This window comes from Gasterosteus aculeatus, chromosome 1 (genome assembly GCF_964276395.1).
Source record: "Gasterosteus aculeatus chromosome 1, fGasAcu3.hap1.1, whole genome shotgun sequence".
Classification (NCBI taxonomy): domain Eukaryota; kingdom Metazoa; phylum Chordata; class Actinopteri; order Perciformes; family Gasterosteidae; genus Gasterosteus; species Gasterosteus aculeatus.
In genome coordinates this window covers 31,016,664-31,038,519 of record NC_135688.1, presented here as the reverse complement: position 1 = coordinate 31,038,519, position 21,856 = coordinate 31,016,664, and the positions used below count along the sequence as shown (strand labels likewise).

The window sequence follows — 21,856 nt, the reverse complement described above, 5'->3', positions numbered from 1 at the left end:
GACAAAACAGATTACTTGTGTTACCGGCTCTGGCCCATTGGAATAGACCTCTCTCTGGACCAGGTCTGTACACATTCCTTGTTTGGCCCCCTTCTTACTCCGGTCTGGACCCGCTCTTATACCTTTACATGTAATGTAAAAGTAAAGCCCTTCTCTATCTGCTTGGACTCTGGTTCTGGTCCTGGTCTTCAAACCAGTACCGATCCTGTACTAGTCCTGGCCCTGTCATGGACCCGGTTTGGTCCTCTCCCTGTTACTGGTCCTGTACTTTCCCCGGTCCTGGCTCTGTACTGGTCTGGTCCTGGTCCTGTGTGGCGGCAGGTATTGATTGTTCATGTTTTTCCCCGGCAGACATGGAGATCTTTAATCTGTTAATCTGAGCCATGGGGGTCCAGATTAGACAAACTGATTCTCCATGAACCCTCATCCTCCTTCCTTCCAGAAATAATCCTTCCGATAGAAAACTGATCTAGATCCTCAGCAAGACTTAAGAGTCCTGAAGAAAACCTTGTCTGGAAGAGCAGTTTCTTGAGTTTAACTGCTTATTTAGGTTTCCTTTGATCTCCGGTTAATCTTGGTAACACATCAGAGGCATTGTTGACAGTCCGAGTCTGACCAGCGGGAGACTTCTACAAAGGGACACCACTCGGTTATTTTAATAATGTAAATTCTTAATGGAGACACTTTGTCTTTAACAGCTGCTAACTGATTAATAAACAAAGATTATGATTTATCTGATAAATTCGTCATTTATCCATCTGAACTGGCCTAATTGGAAAATCAACAGTGTTAACTGGTTTGAAGAAAACAAGGCAGCATGGTAACCTTTGACCTTGTCATGCAGAGTGTGACCTTGAAGCGTGCTCAGGTAATCCAGATCAGTGAGGACCACCTGGCCATCTCAGAGGCTTCTCACGTTTCACTCCGTGGCCACAAAGAGGCTCGCAGACATCAGAGCATTATTCAGGAAGTCATCTCAGGGTTTCTAAAATGGATCGTGGTTTTCCAGGTGCACCCTGGGTAATACGCCACTGCAGAGTTGTAATTTACCTTTGATCCAGACTGCTGTCTGAAGCCATTTGGTTTTACTTCCTTAAAGTGACAGGACTTTGACGCTTATCCAGTCCAGTAGATTAACAAATGGGATTAGAACAAAGAGAAGGAGGTCCCATCTGTTCAGAGAGCAGCGAGGAGACGCCGGGTCCTCCTCACACGTCTCACTGGACCTCTGGATGGACCTTTCCGGGAGCTGGGAAGTGAAAGAGACGAGGAGCTAAGTTGTTGAAGACCTGAGAAGCTGAGGAGTGAAGTAGCCGCGGAGCTAAGGAGCATAAAGACGAAAGAGTCCTGCTGGAGGTTCGCGTCTTCTGAGAAATGGAAGGACGGTTGTTGCTGTGGATTCTGGGAGCTGTTATTCTATCAGGAGCTGTCCAATTGGAGACAGGTATAATCAGGGTATAAGTACTACTGACGTGTACTTATAATGTGCTTTTTAGTATAAGTACTACTAACGGATGCATATACTGTATATGTGTTTGTATTGGGGTGTATGTACCACCAACACGTACATAGTACCATAGTTGTATAAGTAGTACTAAAAGGTACTTATGAATATGTTCATATCAGAGTAGGTATAGTAGGTATATGAGAGGTATTTCTCTCATCAGCAGAGATGAGTAGTAGCAGTAAAAGTATTGTCAGTATGACCGGAGTAGTTCTCATAGAATAGCCCTCTGGTTCTCCTACAGATATGGACCCTGAGGAATCCGGTTCTCATCTTCTGGGTCCGGAGGAACCTGGGTCTCATCTGGTGGATCCTGAAGAACCTGGGTCTCTTCTGGAACCGTCCTTGGTTCACTATCAGCTTCTCGATCGAAAAGCTTTAATTCGGAGAAGAAGAGACATTTTGTTTCCCAGCGGAGTAAAGCTTTGTTCTCAGGAGACGTTGCAGCAGGCCGTCAACAACCACCTTAAGTACTTCCAGCTCAGAGGTAGGTCCTGTCCCTGGTCCTGGCTCAGGTCCTGGTCCCAACATCTGACGTACTGTGATTCTTAGTGTGTCAGGAGATGGTGTGGGAGGCCTACAAGGTCTTCTGGGACCGCCTTCCGGAGCAGGTGGAGTATCAGAACTGGGTCGGTCGCTGCATCCACGAGTCCGTCAGCGCAAGGGAGATTGGACACTTCTTCAGCCAATCAGAGGAGCACGTCCGCCTAGTTAGGATTGTGAGTACATATCTATGTGTATATATACATATGTACTGCTTGTCTAAGCTAGCTGCTAGGCAAAGCTGGGTGCTAGACTACTTTTCATCATTTTTTCATCATTTTTCTCCGCCCTCCAGTGACCAGACCACCCTGGAGATTCTATTGACAGCCCTAGTGTGTATATATACACATATACTTCCCTGATGTACAAAAAATTAAATATTCTCTTACTCTTATATTAAAAGTAATTATTAAGTATAAAATAGATCTTTCAAATTAAAACTGAAGATTGAGTTTAATGTTTACCAAAATGAAAGCACAGCTTGGTGTTCTTTTATGTTGCTAAATATAAAGAAAATTGCAATTATATATTATATATATGATATTATAACTTACGGAGTGCGGTACTATTCTGTGTTTCCATCCTTCAGAGAGTTTCCATGGAGACGCCGATGAACAGGTATGTTTAAGTGTTTTATTTAACCTGTAAAATTGTTTGAATCATTAAAACCTGATTTAACCCATTTGTTACTATTGTTATTATTACTTGTTTTCTACAATCAAGGTTATTGATTCTGCGTTATATATATATATATATATATATATATATATATATATATATATATATATATATATATAACTAATATATATGTTACATTAAATATAATATGTACATACTGTACATACATACATATTATATATAATGTAACATATATATTAGTAGTTGAGTGACGCCGTTTAACCCTTTGTATGCTTCATCACCTGCTGCAGTGTGAACACCACATCAAAGCCTCCACCATGCAGGTAAGAATGCTCACACCTGAACTCAATAGTGAGCGTATATATATATTTATATATGTGTATGTGTGTATATATATGTGTGTGTGCGTATATATATATATATATATATTTTAAATATATATATATATTTTAAATATATATATTTTAAATATATATATATTTTAAATATATATATATGATTGGTTGCCGTGGAAGTCTGGGACAGTGCCAAAAGAGTGGCAGACCGGGGTGGTGGTACCCCTCTTCAAAAAGGGGGACCATAGAGTGTGTGCCAATTACAAGGGTATCACACTACTCATCCTCCCAGGTAAAGTCTACTCCAAGGTGCTGGAAAGGAGGGTTCAGCCGATAGTCAAACCAAGGATTGAAGACGAACAATGCGGTTTTCGTCCTGGTCATGGAACGACGGACCACCTCTTTACTCTCTCCAGGATCATGGAGGGGGCTTGGGAGTATGCTCATCCAGTCCAGGCGTATGACCGGGTCCCCCGATAGAGAAACTGTGGGAGGTGCTGCGGGAGTACGGGGTGAGGGGGTCCTTGCTTGGGGCCATCCAATCCTTGTACGGCCAAAGCGAGAGCTGTGTTCGGTTGCTCAGCAGTAAGTCAAAGGCGTTTTCGGTGGGGGTTGGCCTTCGCCAGGTCTGTGCCTTGTCGCCAATCTTGTTTGTGGTCTTCATGGACAGGATATCGAGGCGTAGTCGGGGGGAGGAGGGTCTACAGTTCGGGGGGCTGCGGATCTCATCGCTGCTTTTTGCAGATGATGTGGTCCTGATGGCATCTTCTGTCTGTGACCTCCAACTCTCACTGGAGCGTTTCGCAAGTCGAGGGCGAAGCGGTCGGGATGAGGATTAGCACTTCTAAATCTGAGGCCGTGGTTCTCAGCAGGAAACCGATGGATTGCCTACTCCAGGTAGGGAATGTGTCCTTACCCCAAGTGAAGGACTTCAAGTACCTTGGGGTCTTGTTCACGAGTGAGGGGAAGATGGAGTGTGAGTTTGGCCGGAGAATTGGAGCAGCGGGGGCGGTATTGCACTCGCTTTACCGCACCGTTGTGACGAAAACAGAGCTGAGCTGGAAGGCAAAGCTCTCGATCTACCGCTCAACCTTCGTTCCTACCCTCACCTATGGTCATGAAGGATGGGTCATGAACTAGGTCACGGGTAAATGGGTTTCTTCAGGAGAGTGGCTGGCGTCTCCCTTAGAGATAGGGTGAGAAGTAGAGCTGCTGCTCCTTTGTGTCGAAAGGAGCCAGTTGAGGTGGTTTGGGCATCTGGTGAGGAAGCCCCCTGGGCACCTCCCCAGGGAGGTTTTCCAGGCATGGCCAGCTGGGAAGAGGCCCCGGGGAAGGCCCAGGACTAGGTGGAGAGATTTATATATATCTGTGTATATATATTTATACATATCTGTGTATATATATTGTTGTCTCTTTCACAGCTCGGAGACGGCGAGGACGTCAGAGGCTGGAGGTCCTCAAGGTAAACCCTCACCTGGACATCCCAACCTTGTTCTGTTCATAAGGGTAGAGAGGTCTTTTTCATGGAAGAAAATGTGTAATTTGTTTAATTATTAAGTTTAGTTATGGTTTCATGTCTCATTCATTCAGCTTTTAGTTTGTTCCTCCACAGGAACTTTGCATATACATCCTCATGTTTAACCATTTATTGCATACAACGGCTTTAACTCTATTACACATAGTTATTAGTTTTTAAAAAGTGAAAACAGGAGCCACAGGAAGCGGTTTGACTTAACGTGACAGCAGGAGGTCCATAGTATCTCACCAGTGACCTAATGAATGCCTTCATTGCTGGTTAAAAATTAGGCGTTTGACTGCAGGCAGCTTATCCCTGCCTCCCCTCGACTGATGGAGCGCCGGCGGACCTGAATAGACCTGTAAGCCTATTTAGAGGGCAGCAGTCTGGTCACTGGAGGGCGGAGACGCAACTGACTCTGGGTCAGTGAGGTTACAGAGGTCACCAAGGTCACAGACCGATAAGGAGCAGATCAGTTCGGTTACTGCTAACATGACGACAGAAGTTATCTGTTTCTCAAACGGCTGTATGGGTTTGAGGTCCCAACTTCGCTAGCTCCTCCCAACGATCAGAGGCCCTAGCTCCTCTCATCTGTCAGACATGCTAGTACAATTGAGATTCACATACATATAAAGTGTAAAGCTTCAGTTCTTCATTTCTAAATGATTTGAACAGCTAGTTGGGAATTTTAGCAGAATATAAAGGAATCAAGGTCATGTGACATGTGACCAGCCATGGAACGAAAAGATATGTGCCTAATGGTTTTGTTCACTCAGCAAATATGACATTTTTATATTGGGTCTATTGGCATGTATAACATATATAAACACTTGAATTAACGCTTCATCCTCCTGAGATGTCACATCAGATGCTGTCACATCAGATGTCATATCATCTGTATCATCTATAAACAGGGGACCTTGATGTTATCGTCGGACCAGACACGATCACAACCAACAAAGACAATCTTCCACCGGGTTTTGAGTTCACTGATCGGATCCCTTTAGAAGAAGCACATATTGGGGACATCGCAGAAGAACTGGTAGACAAAGATCAAACCGTGAGAGAAGAAGTTGAGATCTTTGCTGAAGATGTGGATGCATCTGATTCTGTGGTCAGAACAGAAGATGAGGAGCCTCCATCAGAGGTTGAAGAGGTCCTTACAGAAGATACCATTGTGGTTGTTGCTGAGCCTAATGCATTGAACTCAGGGCATGAAGGTCCTGTGGCTTCATCTGAAACAGAGAGAACTCTTCAGATTCCAGACGAGTCTTCAGATCCACCAGCACCAACCAATGCAATGGGTTTAGATGCTCTTGAGGTAGATATTCTTGAAGTATCTGAATCAAAACCAGCCCTAGAACATCCTTATGAGAAAATTATAGAAGGTAGTCGAGTGCCTTCTCAGGCTTTGGTTCTGACCACAACAGACAAGATCCTAGGAGAAGTTGGTGAAGACCTCGGCCACAAACCAACTCTTATGGATGAGGTCACCTCTGAACCCGTGTTCCTGATTCCACAAGAGGCCATGGATGAAGACACCTCCTACATCACAGAGGAGGTACCTCTGCATACTACGGTGGACGAGGCAGAGGAAGAAGAAAGCGTGAAGCATGAAAAGGACTTGGTTGTTGTTATTGAAGATGAGATGTTGGAGTCCATTGAGGTGAAACCAACAGATGTTACAGAGCTAAAGGTCACTGAGAAAACAACACAAGAACTAGACGTTCAACCCGTGGAGGAAACAGTTACCAGAGAAGATATATTAGAAGATACGGGACGGTTCCCAGCTGAAGGGGAACCAGACGAAGATAGGATGGAGACATCAACCGCTGAAGAACCGGCAGAAAGAGGAACAACTGAAGATGTAGGTACCCTTGAGGCACCTTTAAAACGTGGTGACAATCTAGAGGCAAATCTAACAGAACGAGAATCACAACCCGGTCCAGAAACTGTACAAAAGGTAGAACCTACTGAAGATGTTGCAAAAAAAGAAGAACCCACAAGAGAACCAGTACAAGAATCAGAGCTCGTGGAAAGAATTACAGAAGAAAAGAAACCCGCACAAGAAGCAAAACGTGAAATCGTGTCTGATGAAGATGAAACCCAAGAAGCAGCAGGAGGTGAACTTTTGGAGGTCTCAGAAGAAATTACATCTGACACCCCGTTGGTGATATTAGAGAAAGTTTCTGAAACCATCACAGATAATGCAATGCAGGTTACTGAGCATGCAAGTGAAGGTCTAGAGTCCTCATCTTTCCCAGAGGGCCCGAGTGAAACAACTCTAAAAGATGTGACTAGTGAGCATCAAAGGATTGTTACCACTGAGGGGGGAGTGACTGAGGAGGTTCCTTATGAGCTACCTCGCGAGCCTTTCCTGGAGGAGGATGCACCTGGAGAAGACCTGAGTGTTGAGGGTATCTCCTCAGATGTGACGGAGGCTCCAGTAGATGCCATGGAGGTGACCACCAAGTATGTTATTGAGTACAACAACGGCAACTTCCCTGACCTGACGGTGTGGCCTCGTGACGTTGATGACGACCACACCTCGGAGAACGCGGTCAGTAGTTGTATAAGGTCTGTACAAGGTCCGCTTGTCCATGACACGTCGTCATGACGCATTCCTGCTTCTTCAGATTGGTAACGAGATTGAGGCGGAGGCGTGGCCCCCGAGGCCCCTGAAGGAGCACATCGTGGAGCTGAGCCTCAGGTTGAGAGGAGAAACCTACAATGACGCCCTGAGGGACCCCAGCAGCTTCCAGTACCAGCAGCTGGCCAAGAGCTTCACCCGCAGGGTAGGGCGGTCATAGGTCAATACTCAGCACACTGGTTAAAGTTCTGAGGATCAAAGAGTAAAGTTCAAATGACACATTAGAGACTGCAGAGTCAGTAGAGACAGACATCAGGGTTAGGGTTAGTACACCTTAGCTTGAAGAAAAGCTTTGATTTACATTGGTCATTTGGCTGAGGCTTTTATCCAAAGCATCTTACAATACCTCCATACAACCAACAGGGAACCGACTCAGAACAACTAGAATCAAGTACAATTTCTTCAAGAAAGCCAACCTACAAATTGCTAGTAGTAATTCCCATGGTATGTGCCAATAAATAAGAAAATAAAAATATCAGTCGGGATGTTGACGAGTGTTTACCTCTCTGTGAACGAGCAACGACGAGATTAATGCACAGCGGAATGAGCAGGCAGGGACGTTGGGTTGAACCAGGTCCTGGATGTAGACTGGACATGCTCCGTCGGCTGCACAATACACAAGTACCAATGTTTTGAAACGATGCAGGCAGCCACTAGTAACCAGTGAAGGGAGAGGACTGTTAGCGGAGTAGTGTTGGTAAATTTAAGTCAAAGACCAGTGAAGCTGTTACATTCTGGGTGAGCTGCAGATTTCTGATGGAGGAGTTACAATATTCAAGGAGTGAGATGACCAGAACCTCAAGCAGAACTTGTGTGAACTTTCTAAATGAGAGGTTAACAGCTTGTTTCCAGATGCTTTTACTGTGATTATTTACTTTTACTTCTACTTCTCCGTCCTCTGAAATGAAGAATAAAGGTTGTTCCACATTTTGATCCGAGATCTTTCCTCCCTTTCAGATCGAAGAGGTGTTCGAGAGGCTTCCGGGATTCAAGACTGTCTTTGTGGTGGAATTCAGGTGCAGTTGATTCTGACTTCCTGTTGATCCAGCACGTGTTGACCTCTGAGCTCTCTGAGAGTCTGATATGTTGTGTTTCTGTTCACAGGCCTCAGAAGGACCTGGACAGGTCAGTTACCCCTCCGCCCCCCCACCACCCATTCACGCTGTAGCAGTAAATAAAAGCTTAGCATCTCAAACAACAGTCAATAAGCTCTGAAGTGAGATAAGCTGCCAAGGGATTACTGATCAACGTTCTGCCTCCTGGGACCCTTTATACTCACCTGAAATGAACAGAGGTGTCAAGTAACGAAGTACAAATACATTACATTACATGTCATTTAGCTGACGCTTTTATCCAAAGCGACGTACAATAAGTGCATTCAACCATAGGGTACAAACTCAGAAGAACAAGAAACAAGAAAGTGCAATTTCCTCAAATAAGCCAATTTACAATTTGCTATTGATGAGTGCCGTTATAAGTACAATTTAAGTGCTACAATTTGTTAGTCTTTTAGTCGAGGTAGAGTAAATACTTTGTTACTGTACTAAGTAGACATTTTGTCTATCTATACTTTACTGGAGTATTTATTTTTCAGACGACTTTTTACTTCCACTTACTTTTCACGCAAATATATCTGTACTTTCTACTCCTTACATTTTAAAAACAGCCTCGTAACTTCCAGCTCGTCGTAGTTCAAAAGCACAAAGACAAAAAAAACAATCCAGATAAATGGTGCTATCCGGACAGTGAATCCGATTGTGGTTGGATGAGAGCTATAAACATTTAGCATCCAGACACCCGACACCAGGTTTTCTCCGTGATGCGGCAGATAGGAGTGACTCCGGGAAAGTGGTCGGTGAAAAATTGGTATTTAGCGACATGGACCACCCTCCTCTTCCTCACGCAGATTATATGTAAGGTCAGATGAGTATCTTCATGACCGTGGGTAAATGTTTTTTCTAACTTTATTGAGAGTCTGGCACAACTCAGCGACTTGCAATCAATTAAATAAAGTGATGTGTGTCTGAATGCGGCTTTGGAAACGAACACAAAGGGATTCTGTATTTGCTCATAAAGCCTGAACATACTGGTTATTTGGCCAATGTTTTGATAACCGACTGCTGCCAGTTCAGTGTTTCCATCATTATAAACAGGGGTGCGACCCCCCCATGACGTAGTAAACCTGGGGGAGACACTGCAGTCTACCTAATCCATGCGAACAACGTGTGTGTGACTCGTGTCACTGGAAAATGTGTTGTGGTTTTATCTGTTTAAGTCAGATACATTTGTTGTGTTGGTGTTGTGTCTCTGAATGTCGCCATGTTTCCACCATCCCAACGGCAGGTCACGTGATCTGCAGGCACCTCATGATCACATTGTAACGGACTGACGTGTTGTGTGAGCGAGGTTACGCATTAAGAGTTTGTCCTTAATGGAATTTCTTTTACTTTTACTTAAGTAAAAAGCTTGAGTTGGTACTTCAGCTTCTACAGGAGTATTTTTAAACCCTAGTATCTGTAGTTCTACTTGAGTAATGAAGTCAATACTTTTGACATCTCTGGAAATGAACAGCTGTGATTGGTCGTTGCCAAAATCTAACCCTCCACTACTATAAAGCTCTTCAAGTCTGGTCTTCTTCCCTCTCAGGGGTCTGGTGGTTCTGGTCCACTACGTCATCACCCTGGAGGTGAACAGCGACAGCGGAGTCACCAACGACACGCTAGACTTTATCTCTCTTCAGAACAACCTGGTGGAGAAGAATTACCCAGGAGCCGCCGAACAGCCCACCGTTGTCTACACCATCACCGATTTCCGCAACTACATTACCGAGGCTCTGCACAAGGACAACTTCATGAGCAACAGCAGCCTGGAGATGCCGCTGGATGCCCTGCAGGGGGAGAACGGTACCAAGAATAGATTCATAAATATACTGAACCAGGCAAATGTTTGGACACACTTTCTCATTGAATTGAAACTTACTGGTACATTTTCTTAATCTGATTTATTTTTTTGTAGATTCCCCCAAACACAAAGAGAGACACAAAATAGATTTTTTTTTAATTTATTGGGAAAGTGTAACGCATCACAGGAGACCGGAGTAGACCCAAGCGCAGAGCGCAGATTTAATGAATAACAGGTACACAGGGATTAGGCTTAGTCGTATCCAGAAGACAGGAGGTCGAAATCCAGGAGCACGGAGATAGGCAAACGTACGAGGTCTGGAACAAAAAGAAGTCTTCAACGAGAGTACAAAACAGGATATCCAAATAACGCTCAGAATGTGATGATAACTACACGAGACTTCGCAAAGAACACAGAGGGATAAGGGGTATATATACAGACCGGCTTGATGGGGAACCAGACACAGGTGTGCAGGGATGAGTGGGCGTGCACAACAGACAGACACACAGCAGAGATGGGGACTCGAGTTTGAGACTCGGACTCGAGTGCGACTTAAGTCCCACACACAGTGACTTCAGACTTGACTTGAGACTCGTCCTCGAAAGACTTCATTGCGAAATGCAATTTATGCGGTATTACCATAAAAGATTCGGGCTCAACCACGTCCAATTTTATCAAGCATCTGAAAACTCAGAACTGATACGTGAGTAAACATGTTTAGCTAAGCAAGCATTGACCATCTACCGTTAGCTTGCTTCTTGCTTCAGCTCAGCCCAACGTTACGGGAACGAATTTTTACGCTCTGCAAGTGAAAAACAAATAGTCATTGCTTATACATTTTGCAATATTTTCTTGATACCCAGAGTACCATTTTTTCAGTTCATAACCTTGTGGTATCAGATGGGCTTTGTTGGACATATAATTGTAAGCTAATATACGTGCGGCAACACTTATTATAACCACAAGAGACTTGAGACTTGACTTGGACTCTAGCTCAGAGACTTGAGACTTGACTTGGGCTCAGAGACTTGTGAGCATCTCTGACACACAGTGGAACAAACCAACACAAAACGGGACAGACCAACTGGACAGTAAACGGGGGGGTTTGGGAACCAGATATTGAAGGCCTCAGTACTCCGGGGAAGGGGAGCGCTGGATCATGACAGAAAGGAATTCAATATTCATTTTGCTCTTGTTCTTATTTCCTAGAAAGTAGTACAGTTAATATCAAACAGAAAATACTGTTTCATTTATGTTGATGCTGTGAAAGGTCCCAGTCCAATTGATCAGATTGATACAGGATATTATAAATAAACTCTTCTCTGCAGCGGAGAACTTGTTGCCAGCTGTGAAACCTACAAGCCGACCGGCCGACACCTTCAACAACATGGTGAGTGAGTTTGGACAATCAGTCTTCTCTGTTCAAGGAGAAAAACTATGGCACTGTTTACCAAAAAATAAAAAATGCAAGACACTTTTAATAATCCGCAGAGAGCCTTCACATCTTCCACCACAAACTAAAGACACACCTCTTGAGACTCTACCTCGACTAAAAGACTAACAAATTATAGCACTTAAATTGTACTTATAATGCCACTTATCTATAGCAAGTTGTAAATTGGCTTATTTGAGGAAATTTGGATAAAAGCGTCAGCTAAATTACATGTAATGTAATGTTTTTAATAGAGGTATCAAATCATGGTGAAAAGAGAAGCAACATTGCTCTCACACCTAACATTCCTGGAAATACACTTGTACTTTGTGTACATATCAAAAGATGCAGCCTCCTGTGGATCGCTGTTGTAAATTAGCGTTTTGCTACAAACACAGTGCATCAAGTTCTTGTGCATAAATGTATTTAACAATTCTAATGTGGCTGTGATTTCCATATTAAATGAGGTTGAGAATTTTTTTTAAATGCACCAGAAGAAGAAGCTGAACACAAACAAAGACCATTCTCATCAATATCACTAAACACTTCTGACAGGACAACATCCTCGCTGCAGAGAAGCCTCCTGACGCTCCGAACCACGAGCTCGACCTCACCGACGCTTTGCTCAACAAAGATGAGTTCCTCTTCAACCCCTTCGACCAGAAGAAGGACGCTGTGTCGAGTGAGAACGACGCCTTTGTGTTTGGAGAGAGCACAAATTCTCCAGCCGCTGCAGGGTTCACTGAGATAACCTTAGACCTGCAGAGAGAGAGTGAGCAAATCAGTTCCTGAGAAGTCAATCAATAACAGATTTATGTGTATAACAATGTGTTTCCTTTATGCTCTTCTGGTTTCCAGACGAGGGGAACCTTGAAGATGAAGGGTTTCTCGTGAGTAACGTCCCAGCAGGCAGTGACCTCGTCCCTCAAGGCAACCAGGTGGATCCTGGAAGATCTTCTGATCATCTGGGGCATCACGCTGCCTCCGAGGTCCCGCTGGACGACGGATCTGGCTCCAGCTCCTCAGGAGATGGGCAGGGTGCCGACCTGTCATTCCGGCAGCCATCGGCCTTCTCCGACGAGATCCTATATGAGGACGGGGTCAGCAGCCTGGAGGCGTTACCGCCGCCAGACCTGGAGAACGAGGACGAGGAGGCCACTGAGAATAAGGATGTAGCTTCAATGGAGTTTCAGTTCACCGTAGCTTCCCAATTACGGAAAGCTCCTGCTTTTGATGGACGCATTGAGGAGACATTTTTGGACCAGGATCTTGTGACTCCCCACATCAGAACAGACCCTCGGCACTCCACCACCAATGAAGCGCCAGTGTTCTCCCCCAAAAGAACCTTTGCTTTCGAACTGTTAGTGGAGGCATCTGGTATCCATGATGACGACTTCTTGACCAGACCACACACCCTTATGACTCCGGTCACAGACTCTTCTGAACTTGAACCCTGGACTCAAAAGATCCATGTTTTTGCAGGACCAACCAATTGGGGTTTGAAGCCTCCAGACATGACTGAAGATGTGAAAGCTACTACTGAAGCACCAGCAGAACTTTTAGCTGCTACAGTTGGGTCTGCTGAAGATCAACCAAAAATGGGAGAGTTTAAAGTCCCGGATACTGAAACCCCCTCAACTGGAGAGAATCCTAACTTTGTAGAAGTCCACTCGAAACCAAGTTTTGACTCGATCAGCAAAGAGTCTCCTATCTTTTTAGAGGTCTACACAGAAGCAAGCTTTGACTTGATGACCAAAGAGTCTCCTACCTTTGTAAAAGTCCACTCTGAACCGAGCTTTGACTTCTTCACCAAAGAGTCTCTTCCCTTTGTAGAAGTCCACTCAGAACCTGTCTTTGACTCTACCACTGAAAATCAGGCAGAATTTCAGATATTCACTGAAACCTACCTGCTAACAGAAACTAAAGAAGAAGATAAGGTTGAGATCTTGGAAGAACAAGACATGGGCGGCACTGAACCCACCATAAAAACGGCGTCAGAGGTTGGTCTCCGCGACAAGCATCTGGTTGTGGACAAAATCATGGTTGTCCCGCTAACAGCTGCAGCTCCAGTCCTCACTTCCACCCTAAAGTCAGACTACAGCGGCAGAATTGCGCTCTCCCCTGAGATGGACTCACCGTTCACACGGGTGTCAGATTCAGCACCGGACGATGAAGAGCCGGTTCCCCACGAGCGCCTTAACCACGATGAAGAGTTTCTAATGAGCGGCCCGACGTCAGGTGTTCGACACTATACATCATCGCATCAAGGAGATATAATGTCTCCAGGAGCTTCAGTTCAGGATGAAAACACGTTAACCACCTCGACGAATACTTCAGAAAGTGAATCTGGCATCAAACCCCTCCACACAACGTCGTCCTCGCTTCAGGTGGTCGACCAAAACCCCCCAGCTGCCGAGGTCCAAGTCTTCGACCACGACATATCCGAAGTGCCGGGCATCAACGTCAGCTTCGATCTGTTCCAGTACGCCGGTGAGGTGGCCGAAGGTGACAGCAGCGGATTCTTCAGTGGGGCTCAGGTGTCAGATCCGGACGCCGTTGCCCTACAGACCCGACCCGGCCATGCCCTGACTGTGTTCTTTAGCCTCAGGGTGACCAACATGGCGTTCTCCCTGGACCTCTTCAACAGGAGCTCGCCCGAGTACAAAGCCCTGGAGCACCAGTTCCTTCAGCTGGTGAGGCCTTAAAGTCACTGATGAATAAAAAGTTTTTCATCCACTTGTTCTAAACTTCTCAAGTTTTTACCTTCACCTCACAGCTGGTCCCGCACCTTCAGTCCAACTTGAACAACTTCAAGAATCTGGAGATCCTCAATTTCAGGAACGGCAGCATCGTGGTGAACAGCAGAATGAGGTTTGGTAAGCCAGTTCCCCAAGGGGTCACCAACGTGGTGTACCTCATCCTGGAGGACTTTGCCAACACCGCCTACCAGACCATGAACCTGGACATCGACAAGTACTCGCTGGATGTGGAGTCAGGTGAGACGGAAGTAAAGTAGAGGGACAGTGGGGAGGGCAAGATCTCTGCAAGTTTCCATTAATATGTTCCTATAGATATATCATTTAGCTGACGCTTTTATCCAAAGCAACTTACAATAAGTGCATTCAACCATAGGGATACAAACTCGGAAGAACAAGAAAGTGCAATTTCATCAAATAAGCCAATTTAAAACTTGTTATCGATAAGAGACATTATAAGTACAATTTAAGTGCCATAATTTGTTAGTCTTTTTAGTCAAGGTAAAGTCTGAAGAGGTGTGTCTTTAGTCTGAAGATGTGAAGGCTCTCTGTGGTCCTGATGTCATCAGAGAGCTCGTTCATTTAACAGCAGGACAGCAAAGAGTGGTTATCTAGTCGAGTGTTTTGCTCTCAGTGAGGAGGAACAAGCAGTTTATCACATGCAGAGCGGAGAGTGCGGGTCGGGATGTCTGGTTGGACCAGGTCCTGGATGTAAGCCCATCCATTCACAGCACCGTACGTGAGCACCAATGTTTTGAGAATTTTGGAAGGTTAAAGGTCAGGCTGCTGCATTCTGGATGAATGCAGAGGTGGAATGGCAGTAGCAGGAGACCTGCAGGAGAGAGTTACAGTAGTCCAGGAGGGAGATGACAAGAGCCTGAATCAGTACCTGCGCTGCCTTCTGAGTGAGAAGAGGACGTGTTCTCCTGATGTTGTAGAGCGTGTATCTACAGGATGTTGTCAGTGATGTTGGGAGTCAGGGAGAGTCGGCTGTCGAGTGTCACGCCGAGGTTCCTGCAGTCAAAGTGGGCGTTAACACAGAGTTACTATAGTTAACAGTCAAGTCCTGTGTAGGAGAATCTTTTCCTGGAACGAGAAGTAGTTCAGTCTTCTCGGGGTTGATTTTCAGATGGTGAGACATCCACTGAGAGATGTCAGTCAGACAGGCAGAGAACCCCTAACCCGAGTGAGGGAAGAAGAGAATTAGTTGGGTGTCATCGGCACAGCTGTGGTAGGAGAAGCCATGCGAGCGAATGACAGCGCAGAGAGAGTTGGTGTAGTGCGAGAAGAGGAGGGGACCCAGGATGGAACCCTGTTATATATATATATACATATACACACACTACATATAATATACAATACAGTACTACAGCGATTCCCAAAGTGTAGGCCGTGTAAGTAAAGTTTTTTAATTTTCAATTTTTAAAAGTTTGAAATTGATATAAAATGATTTATGATGCGGCACATTAGTTATGTGAAACATTAGTTGATGAAGCACAAACAATTTAAAGGGACAGATTAATAAAACAATAATAATTATCGAAATCGAAACGGCTGCTCTTGTCCGCCTGTCGTTGTTCAACAAACGCGGCGCCGTCTTGTAGTATTAAAGTAAATATACCGTATTTTCCGCACTCCAAGGCGGACTTAAAAGGCTTTAATTTTCTCAAAAAACGACAGTGCCTTATAATCCGGAGCGCCTTATATATATGGATGAATTGGTTAATCGGTTGATCCATACTGGTTGTACACGGCGCTCAAGGCGTTCTGCCAAACATGCCAAAGCTCGTCTACAACGGCGAGATGCTGAGCGGCGCTCAAGCGCGTGAGATACGGAACTGCTTTCAGGGCACGTCGGAGAAACAAAGCTGTCGTTCTCGCCGACCACTTCATGAGATTAAAGAGCGAGAGACGCGCCCTTTTCTCTACAGGACGCATCTCGCAGCATCGATCGGACCCTGAAAGCACCGTCTTACTGTCAAAAAGAACAACAGCGAGCGCGTAGAAAACTCCTTCGAGCGCGAGCAGAGATTCTCCTCGCGAGCAACGAAGTTCACGTTTCGCAAGCGAGCAAATACCTTGCGGAGACAAACTTTTGCTCACGCGAGACGGACCTTTGCTCACGGATGTTTGATTTTGGTTCTATTCTTAAGGACATTTAATCATTATGTTTTGATCAGAGTTGTGATTAAAGGTTTGGGTGGGCCGCGGCATTCTTGAGTTTGGGAACCGCTGACTTAGAGCATTGAACATATCGAGAACATGACCATGTTCACGTAGTTCTATTCCACGTTGATCATTTTGTTAATTCTCTGCCTCATACGAAACTCTATACTCTATACTACATTACATATATACACTACATTTACTCAGGTACTTGTACTGCTTCACAAGTATTCAACAAATTTAGATATTTTACAAGTAAATTCAAGTTGTGATCCTGGGTCAGTCACAGTGAGTCTGGTTACAGATCCTGTCCTGAGGTCTGATTCTAGAATCTGGTCCTGGTGTTGAACCTTGTGTCTGGTCCAGGAGGGGTCCTGTACCTTCTAACTGACTGGCAACCAGTGGAAGAGCAAGCATTCAGATCAGAGCCATCAGAACAGTTTATATCCTTCAAACCGTCCCATTTCTTTTCTACCACCAAATCCGCCCCCCAGGTGACCGGGCGGACCCCTGTAAGTTCCAGGCGTGTAACGACTTCTCCCGGTGTCTGGTGAACCGCTGGTCCGGGGAGGCGGAGTGTGTTTGTGCCGCCGGGTACCTGAGCGTGGACGGTCTGCCGTGTCGGAGCGTCTGCGAGCTGCAGCTCGACTTCTGCCTCAACGATGGCAAGTGTGACATCATCGCTGGCAAGGGCGCCATCTGCAGGTGAGGGGGTGTACATGAATTGATTATGAGTTACAAATACAGTAGAGCAGAAGTCTCCAACCTTTTTTGCATCACGGACTGGTTTCATGTCCGGCAGTGGTCCACGGGCCTGTGTTTGGGGACCACTGCAATAGAGGACTTTGATACGTTTGTTGTTTATTCAACATTTATTTATCCTTCTTGTCATTGCATGCAACAACAGGGGACTATGGTTTTATTATGAATTATTTTGTTATGAATCACCAAATAAGAAAAAACAACCTGTCCACAATGAATGTTATATGGTCAACACGTGGTAATGTTACATCTTTACAATACTCCTCTGATACAGTTGTTACTATTAGAAATGTATGAAAGTGTTAACTTTAAGCATCAGGTGTGATACTTTAAACTTTGTTCAGAGCTTCATTCTGCACTTTAAAAGTATTCATTAGATCCTCCAGTCTGTGCCTGAACCAGTGACCGCTGCTGCAGGTGCCGGGTCGGAGAAAACTGGTGGTACCGCGGTGAGCACTGCGAAGAGTTTGTGTCCGAGCTCCTGGTGGTCGGCATCGCTGTGGCCTCGGTGGCGGGCTTTCTGGCGGTGGCAGCCGCCATCATTTTTTTCCTAGGGAGGACGCTGCGGGACCAGTACGATGGCGGCGACACAGAGGACCCACTACGGTTAGTCGGTACGCCGTGATGGGTTGGTTCTGATCCAATTGTCTGTGAAGGTGACGCCAGCGTGTTTCTCTGCAGGCGGGGTGACTGTGGGCCGACGCTGAAGCAAGCGGACAAGCTCAACACTGCCTTTGAGGGTGAGCCGGTCAGCGCCCGGTACTACCGTCGCTATGACGACAGGCCGCGGCACAGCAGCTCCACAGGCACCGGACGGCCCCTGGACCTCAACGCTGACGAGCTACAGCAGATCTACCAGAACGCTGCGCTCACCAAGGAGGTCCTCTATTAGCTTTTTACTATGAGCATATCGATAGTAATATACTCATATCATCATCTTCTTCGGTCTTTGGCCTCAAGGCATGCCTGAACATGTTTTCTGACCTTTGACCCTCGTCCCCGCAGGAGGTCCAGGAGCGCCTCAGGGTCCTCGAATTGTGTGTCAGAGATCAACAATTTGCAGACTTTGTGCGACAGACTCAAGTGTGAGTTAAACATTTTAAAGTTTTAATGTTTTAATGCTTTGCGATCCAAGGCCACCAAACTGATCTGGTCTGATCTTGTTTTGTGGATCAGGTTCCTGGAGAGGAGAGAAAGCTGCACCACATAGTTAGTCCAGATCTGCTGACCAAGGTCTGCGTTCTCTGAGACACACTCAGGACTCGTCTCCACAGATCTCTGCCTTCTACTCGACTGAAGGTGACGAAATGGTCACCTGCCGCCTGTCCTTCTCACCTTCACCAGTAAATACGCGTTGTTTGCTTTTTAATGCGTCGGTCCGTGCTCACTACTCTTCTTCGTCTCCTCTGAGAACCTCTGTCTCACGTGGTGGAATGGCTCATGGCTTAGCTTCATCTGGTGGGCTTCTTTTGGACCTAACCCTAACCCTAACCTGCTACTGGAGCTCCAAACTCCTCGCTGGAGCCCCAACCACCTCGCTCGAGGTCATAACACCTTGTTAAAGGTCAACACCTCAGAGGAGGTTCTAGCAACTGCTGGAGGTCTGACTCAGCATTCTTCTTCGTCAGTGCCTTCACCGCTCTGCTAGATTCCACGCGTAAACTCTCAGAGCTTCACTTGATTAAAAACCACCATGTTTACGTTTCATTAAGGATGCTGTGTGAGCTCTTGAAGAACTCTTGAAGAACTCTTAAAGAACTACTGTAGAACTTCTGAAGAACTCGTGAACTATGTATTTTATGTTTTGTATTTCTTCACCAATCAGAAACCTCATTCTGATTATTGAAATGTTTGTCTGATGGTTGGAGAGGTCTGATTCTCATTTCAGTTCCAATGCAAAGAACCTGAAATATTCTGGACTGTAGATCAAATCTATGATGTTTCCCAACATGACAAACCTCTGACTAACCAGTTAGTTAAGTCTTTGTTTATCTTAGTTTGTTATTTTCTTTTGACTTTAGGGACTAAAAGTTCAAACTGTGACGTGTAAGTGAACCCTCATGTTTTTATAAAAAAATAAAGACAATTATTTTTTACAGAAACATTACAGCCCCACAGTTTTATTTATTAGTAGTTATTACTAGAAACTATTTTTTTGGAAGGGGGGGGCAGTAGATTATTTGGCCCTTGACCATGCAAATGTAGTATTTAAGTAAATATGTAACTGAAGTACATCAGGATTCCAACTGGAAAGTAGAGTAGATAGTGAAGTAAGGGTTTTGATCCTCGTCTAAGGCTACCGTACCTTCTGAGTAAAGCTAACCTTGTAGTTTTATTATTTTGGCCATTTTGTAGTTTGCAGCGGAATTCAAGAACGAACAAAGGTAATTTATTTTTATTTTAGTGGATTTCTTTTCATTCCTACTGTTTTCCTTGGTGTTTTATTATGAAAGCATAATTTCTTTCATCCCGACTTCCTACCGGCCATGGACACATGCCCTCATAATTCTTATTTCAAATACAGTTTCACATACACTTACAGTAAATTTGTGTGGTGTATCTGCTTCATTGTGCACAATGTTATATTATCTTTCTGTGTTTTTCACTATGTACATTTATCCTGTCTTATTCTCCAATGTATGTACCACCCGCCATGACAAATTACTTGTATCTATAACATACTTGGCGAATAAATGGTTGTTATTCTACATTTGTTTTCCATGTTTTAAAGGTTTTTCACGTTTTTCTGTATTATTGCTTTGTTTTTTTTTACCTTTTAATTTTTAATTTTTTTTTGTTTCTGTCTTCCTCTTATCTGTACGTTTACCTTACTTAGATTTATATTGTAAAGCGTCTTTGGGTACCAAGAAAAGTGCTATAAAAACGTAAAAAGTATTTTTTTAAAAATATATAAAAGTATTGTTATTATTACTCGATCCTCCTTTTGAGTTCATGTTTGCTTCCATAGCGACGATGAAGATATTTTAACAACAGAAATGCAAGAAGTTCTTTACTCGTCTTCAGGCAGGGTCAAATCCGGGAGATTGGTCCAACAGGTTCAAAGTCCGAAGAATCCAAAAAGGGGCACGTAAGACCTTGACGTGGAGTAGTCAGCCAAACAGGGTCGGAACAGGCCGATAAGGCGCATTAACAGGAAACGCTGACGAGCTTGGCAGTAACACACAAGTCAATCTGGCAGAGGGCGAGCGTGAGTGAGGGAACCTTATAGTGAGGGACTGATGAGGGAATGGGCTGCAGGTGAGAAGGACGTGAGACTGTTGACGACTGTTGGACTACAATATCCTTGATCCTCAACTTCCTTCTGAGAATTACAACATTTCCCACAATGCCTTTGGACCCTTGATGTGGGGTCAGCGGGTTGGTTCACCAGAGCCTGGTCCAGGTTCTGCCAGTGTTTTCTTTGTTCTTGGCCTAGTTGTTCCTCTGATGATTACTGCTAACTAGCTAGCAGTAGCTAACTGCCAACGGCTTCCTCCTGACAGCTAACCGCTATTTGCCACGTGTTCTCCCATCATGAACTAACGGTAACAAATTTTTCCCTTTTTATTCTTAGTCTTATTAACTTCCTTATGTTTATATGTGTAATGTTTGCTCATTCTTGATGCAGAAAAATTAGTTCATGCGTTTGTCACTTCCAGACTGGACTACTGTAATTCTTTGTTATCGGACCGCTCTTGTAAATCTTTTAAGCCTCTCCAGTTGATTCAGAATGCTGCAGCACGTGTATTAACAAGAACTAAGAAAAGGGATCATATCACTCCTGTATTAACTTCTCTGCACTGGCTCCCTGTTAAATCAAGAATAGATTTTAAGGTACTTCTCCTCACCTACAAGGCACTTGCTGGTGAGGCACCATCGTATCTTAAAGAGCTTGTAACACCTTATTGCCCTACAAGGCAGCTGCGCTCCATAGATGCTGGTTACTTGTTGTTCCTATGGTTTTAAAAAGGAGGCTGGGGACCAGAGCCTTCAGTTATCAAGCTCCTCTTTTGTGGAACCAGGTTCCACTTTCAGTCCGGGGGGCAGATTCGGTCAGCTCTTTTAAAGTAAAACTTAAAACGTTCCTCTTTGATTGTGCCTATAGTTAGGGCTGGCTCAGGTTAGCCCGGACCAGCCCTTAGTTAAGCTGCTATAGGCTTAGACTGCTGGGGGACTTCTTAGGACACACCGAGCTCCTCTCTCACGCTCTCGTTCTACAATAATTCACGTTTTATTAATGCACATGACTAATTCAGCTTCTTTCCGGGAGTTGTTTTTGTGCTTTCTCCCCTAGCAGGTCTCCGTAGATCGTAGTTCCCTCTGGAACCTGGTCCTGACACCTGCCGTGGCCCTGCTGACGCCTGCTGCTGCCATCATCATCATCATTATTATTTTAGATATTAATCATATTACTGTACTCATAAACCAACATTACCCTCTCCTAAAGTCTCTGTGCTCTCCCTCCCCACAGGCTTCTGTAGATGGTGGTTCTATCTGATGGTGGTTCTATGTGGTGGTGGTTCTATGTGATGGTGGTTCTATGTGATGGTGGTTCTATCTGATGGTGGTCCTATCTGATGGTGGTTCTATGTGATGGTGGTTCTATCTGATGGTGGTTGCCCCTGCAGTGGTCCTGCTGTGCGCCTGGTTTA

General features: G+C 44.8%; 1 protein-coding gene across 2 annotated transcripts; it reads left to right on the top strand.

Moving 5' to 3' along the window:
- Positions 1–382: 382 nt before the first annotated feature.
- Positions 383–19,912, top strand: LOC120827993 (interphotoreceptor matrix proteoglycan 2). Of its 2 annotated transcripts, XR_013467765.1 has the most exons (21): positions 383–1,444; positions 1,749–1,991; positions 2,057–2,223; positions 2,637–2,665; positions 2,977–3,009; positions 4,443–4,483; positions 5,452–7,097; positions 7,174–7,332; positions 8,145–8,203; positions 8,292–8,312; positions 9,834–10,090; positions 11,417–11,478; positions 12,076–12,292; positions 12,379–14,010; positions 14,123–14,213; positions 14,297–14,516; positions 16,937–17,147; positions 17,622–17,810; positions 17,886–18,084; positions 18,210–18,289; positions 18,381–19,912. XR_013467765.1 is itself a non-coding variant. In XM_040191252.2 (20 exons), exons 1-20 carry the CDS (start codon positions 1,375–1,377, stop codon positions 18,412–18,414), a joined length of 5,772 nt encoding a protein of 1,923 aa, XP_040047186.2. In that variant the 5' UTR covers positions 383–1,374; the 3' UTR covers positions 18,415–19,912. The 2 variants fall into 2 exon arrangements, 1 of the variants encoding a protein (XP_040047186.2); XM_040191252.2 differs by having other exon boundaries at positions 12,379–14,213.
- The last annotated feature ends 1,944 nt before the right edge of the window (positions 19,913–21,856 follow it).

Coding starts and splice junctions, on each gene's coding strand:
- LOC120827993 (XM_040191252.2), top strand. CDS start 1,375: ATGGAAGGACGGTTGTTGCTGTGGATTCTGGGAGCTGTTATTCTATCA. Junction 1,992..2,056: donor TAAGTACTTCCAGCTCAGAG/GTAGGTCCTGTC, acceptor TGTGATTCTTAG/TGTGTCAGGAGATGGTGTGG. Junction 4,484..5,451: donor AGAGGCTGGAGGTCCTCAAG/GTAAACCCTCAC, acceptor ATCTATAAACAG/GGGACCTTGATGTTATCGTC.